The sequence below is a fragment of the Chrysoperla carnea genome, chromosome 3, assembly GCF_905475395.1.
Source record: "Chrysoperla carnea chromosome 3, inChrCarn1.1, whole genome shotgun sequence".
In the NCBI taxonomy this organism is placed as follows: domain Eukaryota; kingdom Metazoa; phylum Arthropoda; class Insecta; order Neuroptera; family Chrysopidae; genus Chrysoperla; species Chrysoperla carnea.
Window position 1 is genome coordinate 85,547,654 of NC_058339.1, and position 17,866 is coordinate 85,565,519.

Sequence of the window (17,866 nt, forward strand, 5' to 3'; positions counted from 1 at the left end):
ATTTTTCTCATACTTGTGTGGCGAAACGTTTAAATTAATTTTGCTCAAATAATAATTTTTATTTGTTTTCTGAACTTCTTTCTGTACGTTAGGAAAGACGTTTTGCACAAACTACCTTCTTTCAATCCGTCAGGTATTTCTGCTTGCTACTGCAATCATAGCTTTAAAGTCTCATATGCAAAATTCTGCAAAATAAGTGGAAATCGAGCCCACGTTCTCTTGCATATTAGGTACTTTACCTCTGAACTAAGATCATAAGGCAGTTTACACATAAAAATAATTAAAACGTTCCCGTAAAACAACTACATACATTTCATTAATTGATACAATTAATAATATTTTTCCCTAAGAATATTTAGGCACTGATGAATTATGGTAACTATAATTTCTTTTGTCAATTTTTCAAATTCATCACGGCCCTTTAAATCGACTATTACGACTCTGCCGTGATCCAGTACCACCAGGAAATCCTTTTGCATAAGGCTTCTTCGCATTCGTTGTTACATAAAAAATTCCTCGAGCCCTAAAACAAAATTAGAGATCAAATAATATCTTGTCAAATATTTAAATATGAGAAACTTACGTATGCGGTACATGCTCTCCCATTAGAATATACTCTTCGTCCTTCGGATCACACCAGTCTAATAAATAGGATAGTAAACTCGGACATGGAGCAGCATAAAATCCCGCTCGAGTATTAATTGATTCAATAAAGTATGGAGTTACTTTTGTATGATCGCATGCCAACGTTTCTAGAAAAAAAATATAGTCAGTGATGGAGACTGTCGACGGAAGTGAAAACTTCGGAATACCTGGCCTTTGGCAGTGGAGTTCGCTGCGCCCGCATATTGCTCTAATAAATACCTATTCACAATACCTGAATAATAATAAATATTACCTCAATTCTATTCAAATAGCTGCTCACAATTCTAGATAAATATGGTGGGAGCGCAAATAAATACATTTAAATAGTAAGATATAATTTTTGGTGCGGAACACTCAAAAACATTTTGTAGTGTCCCGAATTGAATCTAAACTTTATCCTCACACCCATCTGAACACATTTCATCAAAATCGATTTATCCGATTAGGAGAAGTTCAAATACAAACACCGATGACGCGAGTTCCATGATTTTTGTTCACCCAAAAAGTGCTCAACGTATCAAAAGAAGTTTTCACTTCCAAAATCATTTTTGAGACAGAGCCAATTAATGCCAATTAATTTATCTACTTACGAAAAATAGTATTGTGACCGCATCCTGGTTGGCTAGTTCCACCATTAACATAAAAATCAGCATGGCCATTTGGACCCCATTGTCCTAAAATTCCTGCACCAGTATGTATTACATCCACAAAATGAGCATCAGTTGGATCTAAGTCTCTGGAACGATTATTTCCCATGTAAAATATAATTGTTGGATCCAAGCCTTAAAAATTTCAACATTATAAACAACTTCAATTTTTTTTTGTAATCTAAAAGTGAGGACTCGTCACCTGTTATTCGTCCTAATTTTCCGTGAGTTTCTTCATCCAAATAATTTGCCACCAATCCGGCAATATGTGCTCCAACGCTGTATCCAATTAAATGTAATTCTTCTGGTTGAACCCCACGTGGATGTCGTTTTAGGTACATAATTAACTGAGCAATACATTTACTACCGAATCTTGGGGCCCAAGACATTTGACTTAGACATGGTTCTTTCACAGCTGTACCATAATCGACAATAATGATGTTGTAATGACCACGTTTAAAATACGCTGCTCGCATATCGGTACTGGGTGATAGATTACGACCTCCGCCGAAACCATGTATCACAATTTTTGTAGGATAATGTGCATTGAATTGACTTCGATATAAGGAATTTATATCGGTTACATCCAATAATTCCGGATTATATTGAGTGTACCTAAAAAAAATTTAAATGATCAACATATTTTAATGAACCAAGACCCATATATAAAAGGAGGTCCTTGCAAGGGCTGCAAATTTTTATCCTAGCAATGTAATTTATACAGGTTATAGCTTATTCGAATTTAATATTAAAATCGTTGTATTTGAAATACAAAAATCTGTATAAAAAGACTTTCCTCTCTCCAATACTCTTATCTAAGACCTTATAACGCACTTAAGCTCTGATCCACACTATCACAGAGTATCCTTGACGAGTATACTCCCTTGGGTGCCTCATCCTGTATTTGAATCGAATACAAGGCGAGGTAAGGTAAGGACAGAGGAGACACCCAAAGTATCTCGTGCCTTGCCCGACTTCGTATTACTTTGCAAAAGTGTGGGGGGAGGCAAACAACATTACCTAGTATACAAATAAAACTGTATCCTTGGATGAGGACATTTAAATGGCGGTTCCAGGCAAGAAGATGTGTTGTATAAATCTTTGACTGATTGAGCTGGTTTCTTAACTTCATTATCCTGAGCATTGGTTTCTGAAAAAAAATAAAATTTTATTAGTTTCGAAATAATTTTCATCATTTTTTCCTGTGCAACTTAGATTTAATTTCAGAGTCAAACCCTTTGAAAGGAGAAGTCCAGAGCCTGAACTAACAATTATTTAAAAATATAATTAAATTAGGGTAAGTACTGTAACGTTGCAACTAACACAATTCCTCTTTTCTGGTTGAAACAAAAAATCAAAATAGGTGAACAGATGAACCGATTTTGATTTTTTGTTTTTCTTTGTTTGAAAGGTAATTTGATCGAGAGTGTTCTTAGCTGTGTTTCAAGTGCAAGTTTAGGATTCCGAACTCGATTATATCTAGAACAGAGGTACAGATCTTCAAACGGCTAATCAAAATTTCTTGAAACATAGCTTATAAAACACTTTCAATCAGATTACCTTTCAAACAAAAAAAATTCAAAATCGGTTCATTCAACAGTTTTGAAGCTACGAAGCCACAGACGAATAAGTATCTGTGTTTCTATCGGTGGCATCCAATTCCACAGAAAAATTGATCAGATCTGATAGTGTATCAAGGTATATTAAGTTTGGTTCCAAGTTTGTAACGCCTAAAAATTATTGATGATACGAACAAATTTTTGGTAAATGTGTTCATAAAATCACCTAATTAGTCCATTTCTGGTTGTCCGTCCGACTGTTCGTTTGAGATATCAAGCGTGTCAATTTTTATAGCGTGCTTAGGACGTAAAATATATAGGTCAATTGGGTCTTGTAAACCGTTAGAGATAGAACAAAAATTTTAATGTAAAGAATCACTACATAGTACAAAACAAAGTCGCTTTCTCTGTCCCTATGTCCCTTTGTATGCTTAAATCTTTGAAACTACGCAACGGATTTTGATGCGGTTTTTTTTAATAGATAGAGTGATTCAAGAGGAAGGTTTATATGTATAATAACATCCATTAAATAGTGGAGAAGTACTGCTATTTTTGCGGTTTCTAATGTGATGTCGTAAATAATTTACATTTTTTCCGCATACATTGCAAACGCAGGCTGGAAATCTTCATGGTATAGGGAAAGGGGGATTGTTTTACTCCAAATTTAACGCGTGCGGGCCACGGGCAGTAATGAATAAATCAAAACTACTGGATCGATTTTAATCACATAGGCTATATATTTTATACCCGTGCGAAGCCAGAGCGGGCCGCTATGTTTTTATATACAACGTTCACAGTTTTTCTGTAGTGTATTTAGTATCAGCATTGCACCCGTGCGAAGCCGGGGCGGGTCCCTAGTTATCCTTATAAAAAATAAACATCTTTTTTTTGAAAAATTTTTTCGTAAACGTCACATCCGTGTGGGAGGACAATTATTTGTTTTCACTTGTTAATTTATATATTACAAAATTTAAATTGGAAAATGCGTCATTTTTACAATGATTCAAAATAATATTTACAAAATATTTATATTTTAAGATATCGATAAATATAACACATTTTCTACTTCGATATATCGATATGCACTTTTCAAAGAATATGAGTATGAGCGACTCTTTGGCTAATTAGTAAGCACTTCAATGTACGATGATATTAATTATGAAATTAATAATTATGTATACTCATATTATATTGATAAATAATATGTGATATGTTTACAGCACAGTAACAACCATAATATTTTAAAGGTCATATTGATAATAATAATAATAATTATGAAGGTATACGTATATCGAAAACAATATATATAATAATTGCCACCTATACCTAATATCTATATTTATTGATTGAATATTATATTACTTTAAATACATATTAATATTATTATTTTAAAATATAAATAATATGTCAATATCAATTAATACGTTCATTAAATTTAAATGTACCTAATTTATTATTATGATTATCATTTAGGAAGACAATAGGTAATTAAAAACTATGTTAAATATGCGTTATTTTATAGTTTTCTAAAAATAACTATCTGACGGGATATGCAAACATATTTTTATATAAATAACATTGAAAATCAAATCATAATTAATATACATATTTATGTTCTTTTGAACGTTGGAATTAGGGTTGACACCTGTTCGGGCCTCACCCGGCAGTGACGGGCGTAGAAAGTTTTGCAGGGCGGTCGGATTTTTGAAAATTTTGCCGAACCATCGCGTGCCCAGGATCGAAAAAGCAAAAATTAGCATTATGATTGCTGAATCGCCACCACGATGGATTTAACCTCAACAACTGGAGTAGTGAGAATTGATTTTGTTCATGATTTTAGTGTTTATAGGATTTTTAGCTTATTTTGTTAGTATCACGATAAGAAGTCACTTTTAGATTCTTTCTATTTGAGTCACGTTCGTGTATAATTTTCATATTTGCTCGAGTCATGCTTGTGTATATTTTTTATGACTGTTAAGGATTAATGCCAAAACAAAAAGACTGATAAGTTTTCGAGCAAAATAATGGACAAAATATGCAAATTTCTAATGTATTAATATAACTTCAAACTTATATTTTTGATGTAGTTTAAATAAATTAAATATGACGAAATTAGACTTTTTTGAATTTCCCGCTTCTTACTGCAATACCGCCCCCCCCCCCAAACACCACCATCATAATGTACCTCTGTGTCACAAAATATGCACGGATTATACTATTCTAAGTGTTATATCTATAACATTATATGTGAATTACATGTAATGTTATAGTAATAATCCTTAGAATGATTTAAGTTTTGTGTGTATTTTGGCTTAATTATTATTTGTATGGAAAAGACAATCAAACAAATTTTTCTATTAGTTCGTGTTCAAAAGCTACGAAGAGCTACGTCAGGGGAAGGTGGTAATGAATTCAAGCTACGTAATTTTTGTTGATATAGTTTTTCAGCACATTGTAAATAATTTCCAGTTTAAGTTGCCATAGTCTTATAATGTCCTAATGTCAGTGTTTCAGAAAATGTAAAAGATCTTCTCGATTTGATAATAGAAAAACTAAGTTCCATCCGAGGGTGGGATGAGGTAGATCATAGTAAAGACGGTATGTTATATTAAAGACGGCACGGGTTTCAAAGAGACTAGAATTGAGCCTCGTAGTTTATCGACACTCCCTATAAGCAAATTAAAATTAAGAATAACACTTCAATAATGCTGTAGATTCAAATAAGCAAGTAAAGAGAAACATTCTATATTTACGTTACACTCGATTGTTGTTCTGGCTTACACTCTAAGTACGAACTTCGTTTTTTTAAGTGTTTTATTTTTTTAGGGGTTTTTAAAGAAATTTTTTCCCAATTCTTGTTTTATAATTTTATTTTGTTATATAAGAACCATTTAAGAAGAGATTAAAATTTCAATTTAAAAAATTAAGAAATTTTCATTATTCCAAAGTTTTGAGTTTTCATTTCTGTAGACAACTCCACTAACTGACTATCATTTTTTATAATCATTTCCATTTACGAAAATCATTATGCCACTCTTTTCCGACTACTTCTTGAAATTATTAAGTTACCTCTTTATTGCCTACGTATTATCGGTAAAGCATTTGCTTATTAATAAATTTGTATACCATGTATATATGAAATATACATAGTATATTAAGTTTAGTCCCAAGTTTGTAACGCTTAAAACTAATGATGCTAGTTAAAAAATTTTGTCATAGATGTTCACAAAATCACCTAATTAGTCCATTTCCGGTTGTCCGTCCGTCTGTGGACACGATAACTCAAAAACGAAAAAAGATATCGAGCTGAAATTTTTACAGCGTACTCAGGACGTAAAAAGTGAGGTCAAATGAACCGTTAGAGATAGAACAAAAGTTTAAATGTAAAAAATGTTCCTTATCAAAAATGAAACAACTTTTGTTTGAAACATTTTTTCGTAAACATCACTGCTTACCCGTGAGGGCGCTAATTAGGCGGAAATTTTATAATTATGTACTATACTTAATTAACAGTTATATGTGTGTGACATGTATAGGCATAGATAATAATATTATAATTTATTGTCTATGTGTATAGGTATATTTGTAATGTGATAAAGAAATCAACACTGACTATGCATGGTATTTCAACAATTAACTCAGTCAATTGTTTGTTTTCACTTGTTTTTATTATTAATTTTTTTAAATAGGAAATAGCACGTTACATATAAAATTAAGCAATTGTACAGAAATTAAATTCCATTTACGTTCTTTGATGATATATTATTTAAATTATTATTTATTAAGGTAGTACCTACACGAAAGTGATATTTCAAGAATTTCTCAAAACTCAGAATATAAAATATTTAATTCATAATACACATGCTGTTAAAATTAGAAGATGATTTACCATGTCATACATGAGATATTAGCAATTAAAAGTGACGCAATTTGTACGTGTACATGGGAGAAGCGTATAAAAATACACAAATTTACAAATATTATATTTATTTATCAATGAATGACGTTCACCATCTCTATGAAAAACTAATATAATGTAGAATACTATATTTAGAAAATATATAAAAATAAATAAAAATTATTTACCATATAGTTTCGATAAAAAACTTAAATAAATAACTCGTTTTAGCGATATTTTTTTGTGGAGAGGATATAAAGACTAATGGTAAAGGTATATATCATAGTGTGTGTGTGTATACGTATAGGAGATATAATAGTGAGTAACTACAGTCTTGTGAAAATAATATATGGTATATGCATAATAGTCATAGCACAGTTAATGCACTGAATGATAGTATTAGTCCAAAACTTTTTGACTGGACTGTCGCGGAGGAACTACCTTAATGGTTAGTTTTACCTACGTAGGTAACTATTTAAAAAGTAAAGGTATAGGTATTAACTTTTATAAAAATATAGAATTAAATATACTATCTATTCATTCATTTGTTTTTGTTTTATTAAAGATAATAATATTAATTTCACAATAATTAATTTATAATATTATATGGTAATATTAAAAACAACATATTAGTCTAGGAGCTAGATAATGATAAAAAAAAACTAACAACGTCACGAAAAATTTACAGAAAAGAGACCTATATTTTTGATAGTTCTTTTCTGATTGAACATATATAAGGTTGAAGTAAGTTTGGCACTTGAAAACGATTGCATTTACTCCATTTACTACTGCAAAAATAATTTGAAATTATTTTTTTTAAGTATTAAAATATCAGGCCGGGTTTCAGCAACGGTAAAACTGTTTGAAAATCATACTTTTTATTGCTAAACGGACATAAAAAAAAGGAAAATTGGCGTAAAGTAATTTTAAAATCAACTTTTTTTTGAGAAATCGCATCGAATTTTCAAACAGTTTTACCATTGCTAAAACCCGGCCTGATATCCTGATATTATTTTAATACTTAAAAAAATAATTTCAAATTATTTTAATGCGGCTACGTATAGAGGAATCAACATTATTTCTTTGCCACCAATCTTTCAAAAAAATGACTTTCAGCTCCTAGGCTGTATAGATAGTATTTAAATTAAAAAAAAAACAACCACATTTTTACGAAACATGAATGTAAAATATACATAAACACAACAATGTAACAAAGTTTAATAATTCATTAAATTTTTAATGTTTAAACAAATTGGTCCCTTATATAATTGATTCTCACAATACTCTTTATCCATGTGAATATACCGAGTGTCAACTGGCTTATAGTATCTACTCTATTTTTGTTTATATTCAAAAAAAAAATTTCCCAAAAAATTGAGTATTAATTGCAAATCTCTGGGAAATTGGTCTAACTTGATTTTATTAAATAACATAATATCAACCAACTTTCTGCCTTCACAACTGTAACATAACAACTGGAAAAAGTAACCCAAAATAGGTAGGTTTCAAAAAAAATTCCATACAAATTGGATACAATTTGGCTGTGTTATCCAAAAAAATCGATTTTCTTAACTTTACGACGTTATAAAAATCCAAATAATTTAATTTCGCTCTATAACCTCCAAATTATATCCAATTTTGATAAACCAGTCGGGTATGAGTGACTTATAAATAAAATTATTTTCTACTTTTTAGTACAATAAATTCTTTTCCCTTAAAAAGTATTTTTTATTAAAAATTTTTTTTATTAGTTTTGTTTTCAAAACAACAAATTTGATTAATGTTTGTCTCGGTAGCAAATTTCTCAAATAATAAAAATGTCAGCTTTCTCCAATAACAAAATATAAAATTGTTAACATAATTATTCTCAACGAACAATAAAATATTGTTCACACATAATAAATTAATCATTATTTATTTAATGATATTTCAATAAAATTATTACAAATAATTAATTTAATTTATTTTACGTTAGAAGTCAAAGAAGTAAAAATATATTATTATGTAAATAAATTCGATGAAGTTTTAGAATAAAATTTCTCATAATACAAAATAGATAATAATAAAAATATGTATTATGAAAGTATTATATTTAGTTTTATCAGTATGGATCATCAAACAACATCTTAACTTCATGTGTGAAACTTTCACCTTAGATTTGTTTACATTTTTAAAGATGACATCAGATATTAATTTAAATAGTTTGTTATAAAAAATTCAAACAATTAAACGAAAACAGAATTTTAAAAAAAAATATTTTAACTATTATATAAAATATAGTCATTGAAAAAAAACCAGTATCGATTTATTCAAAAGATTTTCATCAGAGATATTTTATGAAAGAATTTTGATAGTGCAGACACAAAGATACTTATTTAATCAACTTCAATAGATAAGAATGTAAATAGTTTTGAACTGCATAAAGAGGAAGATATCAATTACTATAATCAAATAATTCATTAAATTATTCTTAGGGGGCGCCCATTAATTACGTGAGGAATTTTTAAGGATATTTTTACCTTCCCCCCTCTCCCTCCTTGGTGAGATGTCGGAAAATTTTTTTCGACCCCCTACCCTCTACCCCAATCTCACGTGAGATTTTTCAAAACTTATAGTTTGGGTATAAAATTGTTGGATTTGTTTTAAAACAAGTGAAAACAAACAATTGACTGAGTTAATTGTTGAAATACCATGCATAAATAGTGTTGATTACTCTATCACATTACACAAACATACACAATTTGTATAATACATACTATACAATTTATGCCTAATTTGCTCCCTCACGGGTAAACAGTGATGTTTACGAAAAAATGTTTCAAACAAAAGTTGTTTATTTTTTTATAAGGAACATTTTTTATTTTAAACTTTTGTTCTATCTCTAAAGGTTTACAAGATGGGTCTTATTTTTTTATAAGGAACATTTTTTATATTTAAACTTTTGTTCTATCTCTAAAGGTTTACAAGATGGGTCCTACGGACCCATAGGTCAAGACAAATTAACCAATGTTGCTCATTTACGAACGAACTCGACCCACTTTCTACGTCCTGAGTACGCTGTAAAAATTTCAGCTTGATAGTTTTTGAGTTATCGTTTTGACAGACAGACGGACAGACTACTGAAAAATGGATTAATTAGGTGATTTTTTTATAAACACCTCTATACTAAAATTTTGTTCATAGCATCAATATTTTTAAACGTTACAAACTAGGGACACTAAACTTAGTATACCTTGCATATTACATATATGCATGGTGTAATAAATGTAAGCACTCATATTCAGTATTTTCACTCTACTACCACGTGTTTCGATTGGATTGCAGACCATTAACTTATGACAGAATGAAGTCTGTACGGGCAGCAATATATAATATTTACCATCATGTTTTTAGTTTTAATTTACTGGGCCCTGTTATCAACTATGGAATAGTTAATATTAAGATGCCCTTTCCAAAAATTGTTAATCCATTTGGATTAAGTAAATAAAATTAAAATGGAACAAATTCACATCCAAGTCCAGTTTCTTCAATTAAATTAACAACAGGATAGTATTTACTATATATGCTTCAACATACCATTGGCGCGAGGAGTAAAAAGTTTTACCAGTAGAAGTCAATATACCATTTGACTATATGTCATATACAAACAAACATAACTATATACTTTTTTTTAAATGTATAATACTGTATAGTATATTGTGACATATATACAGTTGGTTTTGAAGTTATTGTGGATGCACCGCTCGAAAATTCTTGAGATAAAAGACACGCACTTCACTTAGAGTTGTCATTGTTGGTGATTATGTACTTGTTATTTATACATTTGTTGAAAAATAAGAGAAATTTTTTAAAGATATTACCAGCATAAAATTACTTGTTGAAATATTTGGCCAATTTTTTTGTCACAGTCACGGCATAATGTTAGCTGTGAGATCTCGAATGTGAGATGCATAATTTTTGGTCGTTTAGATCGCAAGATAATCACCTACAAAGTTCGCGATTTCGAGGCTCATAGCATGTAAAAGTGTCTGCCTTGCCAGGTATTTTTTACGATATTAAAAAATTCTCTCGACAAAATTGACACAAAACGCCCTTAAGGCAATTCAATTGGTACCAAGAAAACGGTTCTTTTTCGCTTTGTTAAAAGACAAGATCAAACTTACTAAATTTTTAAAAAACGTTTAGTAATTTTTCATATACATGCGTTGGAGCATTCGTTTTTATTTTTATAAGACAAACAAATATTAGAGTCCAATTTCCCACCATAGATAGACTACAGCCTATTCAGTCTTCAGACAATGTTTTGCCTGGATAACGTCTGTATTAACCAACAAATTAATCAAAAGTATTTAATTTATTTTTTTATTTTGTATTTATTAATAACTTTCATTTTAAGTTTATCAAACAATTGTATTAAATGCATAGAAATAAAAAAATTTGGTGTGAGTGTCATGTGACCTCTATATATTAAAATACTCTAAAGCAATCGTCTATCATAATAAAAAATTTTCTAAATGTAGTAATTGCATTCAAAAGTTTCCGTTTTTATCAAAGATGAGAATTATTTTATTTTGTTCTGAAAATTCGTAAATTCCGATTAAGGTCTTTCGATTGGAATTATTTTTTCCAGAAACAGTAATACTTAAGTACAGAATTAAAATATTGTAAACTTAAAAAGAAAAATAAGAATTTTTTTTCCTAATTTTGTATACAAATTTTAAACATCAAAGCAATGTTTCTAACTATTCCAACTTTTAGGTAGATCTACCAACTTTCAGTATCTTGGTGAAATCTACTAACTCACAAAAAAAAACTTCCAAAAAAAATCAAAAATTTCAATCAAATTTCGTGAAAATTACTTACCGGAGTTCTAAATTGCTTAATCAAAACATGAGGTGAAAAACAGGGCGATCGAAAATCAGATCTTCCAACTTTTAAGCAAGATTTACTGAAAATTACTAACTTTTTAAACTACTGCCTATACAGATTTTGGGTTAGCATCACCGCATCAAAGGCATAAAACCAAGAGACCCGGGTTCAAATCTTAGTATATGTGTATCTTTTCAATCCAATTGTTTATGTATACAACGTGTTCTGTTATTTACGTATTGCTGTTATTCAGTAGCCAATAATAATCAGTAGATATAAATAAAATAATAAGTAAATTTCACTTAATAATGGAAAGGATTTTTAAAAAATAAATAAATAAAATTATTTAATTGGTTTTGGTCAAATCCCATTTTTTATATTTTTATTATATTTTTGCGAGAAAACATTAGATTATTAGTAAACAAACAAATTACGTCACAATGGGCCTAGTTTGTTTGTTTACATCCAATGACATAATTTTAATTCATAGTTATTATTGTTTTCTCACAAAAATATAATAAAAATACAAAAAGTGAGCTTTTTTGACCAGATCCAATTAAATAATTTTGTAATTTTTTATAAATCCCTTCCATTATCAAGTGAAATTTACTAATATCTACTGATTATCAATGGCTACTGGTTATCGAATAATAATTTGCCATACCCGTATCTCCCAAATTATTACTCAGATCGAAATTTGGAAAAAAGTTTTTTTGTTGCTGTTGATGAGCTTATTTTGGTAAGCCGGGTTTCTACAGTCAATAACAGAACACGGTGTATATAGAGGTAAAAATATTCAATTAACTAACACATAATGTTTAAATAAATATTTAATAAATAAAGTGGAGTAAAAAATCAGTATTCATACATGAGTTTAATTGGTATCCGGATTACATTATATATTTATACAAACACATAATAAATAATAATTTTATTATATAATTTCTCATATAAAATTGATATACAAGAAACAAACCATAATTTTCATAATAATTTTATTATTTTTGTATTTTTATTTTTTTATTTACTTAATTTTATAATTTATATTAAATAACATGATACTAATTATAAGATTACTGTATTTAATATTTACAAGATTGTGTTATTATAATAATTATTATGACAGATAAATATAAATTCCCATAAATTATTAACCGTAACGTTTTGAATTCTTCTAGAAATGATTATAGATTATATGCGTGAATAATTTATCTTCACTATCGTCTAAATATAATTTCATCTGTGACGATTAGATATGGTTTTTGTAAAATTTAACAATAAATTATGTTTAATAGAGATGTGACGCTAACTGTTGATGATATATCGGAAAAAATGACAGTATGAAAAATATTTCTTGGAAACTACCCAGCATACATGGATTGCAATTTTTTTACAATTAGAAGTGGAACTGATAAGTATGGCCTCAAATTTTTACGAGATTAGCAATTTTTTTTTGTTTTCTTTTAAACTTTACGTGTACGTTTCGAATGATATAATAAAATTTATTATTTATAAATGGTAAGTAATCAGATAGTCTGAGCTGGCGGGATTTATCTGATTTGAATTTGAATATTTTTATTGGCCTTAAAAAATGGTAAGTAAAAATATTGCCATCTGACAGTAGAAATTGTAACTACTGCATTCGAGGCTTCTTTTGATTTTAATTAGTACGAATTATTATCGAACGTTGGCGAGTTGCAACTCCCAGTTATCAATATAAACTGGATATGAAATTTTAGGCAACTGCAATTTTATTCAGTTGCTACGTGATAAAATTTTACCCATCCCCTCACATACTTCCGATCTTGTACATTTGTGGTTAACTGGGGCTATAACGAGGGATTATTAATCATTTTAGGGCACCAAATCGCACGAGCGATACTGTTTCTTGCCTAGATCTGCATCTATATGCCATTGATTTGAATAGTAATTTTAGTGATGAATAGATATTCAATGGAGAAGCTCTAGCGATACATTTTACGATTTTATTTTAATATGTCTTACTTATAGTACAGGAGACGATTTAAGGTCGACTTTCACCCATCTGATAACCAGGTGAGACATATGTAAAAATGTAAAAAAAAAAAGTGGTATTCTTTTATGAATTTTATGATAGTTTTTGTATCGAAATTCATGGCTATTTCTATTTAAATTAATTTCAATCAATTTTTAACATGAATTTTTTTTATCACAGGTCTAAGTCTCTACCCTTTTTTTTTCCCTAATTTATTTATCTTTGCAAAAAACCGTTTTTGGAAAAAATTGATTTAAATTAATTTAATTAAAAGTAGCCATTAATACTTTTCGATAAAACTATCATAAGAGTGTTTAAAAATCAATAAAATTTCATAAAAAATATGTCTCATCTGGCTATGAAATGAGTGAAGATCGACCTTATACCGTGTCCTAGACTATTAATAAAAATCACTATTGAATTATTAATAGTTAATGATAACAAAAAGTATCTTACTACAAAATTCATTAACAAAAGACTAAAGTGAACGTTTGATATTTTAATAAATGTACCTAAATTATTGCTTAATCTTGAAAACATTGAATAATTTTACTTGAAGAATGAGAAAGAATCCTTCATGTTGAATATATTTAAATATTTCATTAATCATAATTTCATTAAAATAATAACACAACCTCGATTGTCAATAATAAATACGTCTAACCTTTTCTTAAACTCAATAATTTGTCGTTTTTTTGATTTTTTTAAATTAATTGTTTCAAGTAATTTTTATTAATGTAAGCATTAACAAAAAAAAACTGATTTAATAGAACGGTCCTTACCTCTAAAGATGGGTTGAGATTCTGAATCTAACGCAACGCACATCTATTGTTGGGATTCCTTTAAAACACATTTCTCGTCTATTCCGATAATTCTCATTCCCAAAGTAAATAAACGGCCATTTCGAAGTAAATGTAAAATAACGATTTTTAATTTTTATTCGTAAATTGAATCTGGTCGCCGTGTCTACCAACGATAAAGAATACAAAGCTCAAACAATTGAGAATGGCGTTTTGAGGATTTTCTATGACTTGTCCAATTTTTCGGGAGGTTATTTTGGCTATAATTTGATGCATGTTGCTTCCATAAAACCCCAAAAAAGGGTAAATTTAATGATAATACACACGCCTTCCAATATAATACGAATTGTTCGCTCACTAGGTTGAATAAATTGGCCATAACCTTCCCATAAAAGTCTATACACAGTTTTTACAGACTTTTTATGTCCGTATTTTACGGTATGAAATGTATGGTGTTTACTACAATGTTGGTATGGTATAGAGACAGATACTATAGTATCTATATTAGCATAAGTAATATTAGAGTAATGAATAGGGCTATCCACCAGAAGTATTGTGATATCACCAACCAGTATGAGACTGACGCCCATACTGCCTTGACTCGTCCGCCATAATTGTTGCTAATGTTACTATTCCCTCAAGGAACAAATCAGTATGACGTTACTGACATATTCATATCCACAAAAAATTTCTTACCGTAAAGGAATCGCAACCGTTGATCTGGGTTACATCAGAACACCGATTCATTCTTTTGGCCTAGCACCGGTCTATAATTGTCATTTCTTATTTAATACACCTTTATAGATATTTTAATTGAAGGTGTTATTTTAGAAATATATCACAAGGTTAACTATCGAAGGTTATAAGGTCATTTAAGTAATTTATCTATACCTACATAATCTTTTTATTATGTAAATTTATGAAAAACTCCAAATTTATTTTTTTAAATACGCTTATTAATTAATTATTGATTTTATTAATAAAAATTCCTTCATATTTTACTCAGTACGTAATGAGTTTAATAGCTCGTAATGAGTAATTATGTTTATAGCTGATTATAAAAATTATTAAAAAAATATTACTTTCCAAATTAAAAATTTATTTATTAAAAAAAATATATTATTATTTAAAAAATGAAAGTAAAAATTAATATTAACTAATAACAAAGATGAACTCATGGGTAATACCTTTTAAATTTTCATGAATCATTTATTTACTAGGTACTAGATATTATTCGTGGCTTTGCTCACGTATTCAATTGGTTAAGGCGTAACAAATTCCGTCCGCGGTATGCTAAAAGTAGCGGGTTCGATTCCCGCCGACAGTACTGGCTAGCCTAGCTTTAGGCTAGCCAGTAGTGTCGACCGAAGCTGCGGCTTCGGCTTCGGTTTCGACAACCTTCGACCACCTTCGACCAAACCGTCGACTTCAGCCTGAATTTTGACCGAATCCGAAGGATCCTAGCAAACGTCGGAATTAAACGAACTGTTACTTTTAGATTATTATGATACTTCAGATTGACTTCTAGATCAACTTCTAGAGATCAACTTTAATAATAAAGTTTTAAAATCATGTTTTTAAACCTTCGGCTTCGACTTCGGCCGAAGTTTGTGGCGATAGGCGATTAATTCGCTACGGCTTCAGCCAAAAATCGACGTTCGGTCGGAAACTACTAGCCAGTGAATAAAATAGCAGCAAAGAGCTTCAAACCACATAATTTTTCCAAGTCATACAAAATAATTAACAAATCAACAATATAAATTAAATTTCCTTTTGAAAACTGTCAACTAAGTAATAACAATAAATTCTTTACCATTTTCAAATGTAATATCAGTTTCCTTGTATGTAAAACTTAATTAATTTAAAACTATTCGATATTAATAAACCAGTATGTACTATTTCGATGTAGAAAATGCATATGTACATTAATGAAATATTTAAAGCCGATTTGTACAAAATTTATTCAACAAAATATTCCTACTAAAAATTTTTTAAGTTTTTAGTAGGAATATGATTGGCACATCTCTTTTTATCCATCATTTGCCGGGCTATATACAGTGTGTCGCATTTAAGATAAAGACATACTCATATTTTTGTTATTTATAGGAATATCGATTCGAAATTTTGCACAGTCATACAAGGTGATGGGTCACATTTTTAAGGTACTTAATCGATCTTATGCTGTATATGGGAATAAACAAATATTCTATGCAACTTTTTATACCATGTATATATGAAATATACATAGTATATTAAGTTTAGTCCCAAGTTTGTAATGCTTAAAAATACTGATGCTACGAAAAAAATTTTGGTATAGGTAAATCGATCGGAAATCGATCCGAAATATCGTTTTTTTCGAAAATTACTCGGCCAATCGCCAAATAAACTCGATTTTTTAATTTCTTGGGTCAAAATTACCTTATAAACTGAGTTTCATCAAATTCCGAAACAAATAATTTTTTACGATTTTTTCGAATTTTTCTAAGGGGTACCCCTTGAAAAAATTGCAAAAAATCGATACAAATTTATCGTCTCCAATTTCGATAAAACTCTGTATATAAGGTAATTTTGACCCAAAAAATACAAAAATCGGTTTCATTTAACGATTGGGCGAATAATTCTCGAGATAATACCGGAAATCGAAATGAAGGATAATACCGAACAGAAGGGCAGACTGGCAGACAACCGGAAATGGACTAATTAGGTGATTTTATGAACACCTATACCAAAATTTTGTTCGTTGCATCAATATTTTTAAGCGTTACAAACTTGGAACTAAACTTAGTATACCTTGATATACATTACATATATACATGGTATAAAAATTATAGGCTCAGAACCTATTATCATTATACACCAATTTTAAAAACAATAGTTAATTGGTTGTACAAATTTTTAGGAGCCAATAAAATACTCGTCATTTTTCCCAAAATTCAATAAATTAACCAAAAAAAAATAAATTAATAAATCTTATATCTTACCTATGAAAAAATAATTTAAAACAATTAAAACACCTACAATTTTCCACCACATTTCTCTTCGATTTTTCCTCCGATTAACTATCACAATATTTTTCTATTATTATTTATATGAATATATACATAAATTATATGTATATATTGAATTATATTTAAACTCATTAAATAAATTTAATTAAAATAAATAATTTAAAATAATAATTATTTTAAGACATTTCGCGGTTTTTTTTTCGTTTTAAAATTCGACTCGTTCGGAATAATAATTAAGAAAAATATTTTTTACTATTTTTTAAATAATTTTTTTAAATATTTTTTCCGAATTAAAAAAGTTTTCACTCAACAATAAAAAACAGTCTCTGACGGTCTTTTAAACATGTATGTAAATGTAATAAATAATATTTATATTTTAGTATTCACTATCACTCACGATGTTTTTTTTTTGATTAAAATAATAAA

General features: G+C 28.9%; 1 protein-coding gene across 1 annotated transcript; it reads right to left on the reverse strand.

Moving 5' to 3' along the window:
* Positions 1-407: 407 nt before the first annotated feature.
* On the reverse strand, positions 408-17,521 carry LOC123295070 (inactive pancreatic lipase-related protein 1-like). The gene is made up of 6 exons (XM_044876283.1): positions 17,414-17,521; positions 2,313-2,442; positions 1,495-1,907; positions 1,236-1,427; positions 584-752; positions 408-523 (listed from the first exon to the last, which is right to left on the reverse strand). Exons 1-6 carry the CDS (start codon positions 17,463-17,465, stop codon positions 412-414), a joined length of 1,068 nt encoding a protein of 355 aa, XP_044732218.1. The 5' UTR covers positions 17,466-17,521; the 3' UTR covers positions 408-411.
* Between the last annotated feature and the right edge of the window lie 345 nt (positions 17,522-17,866).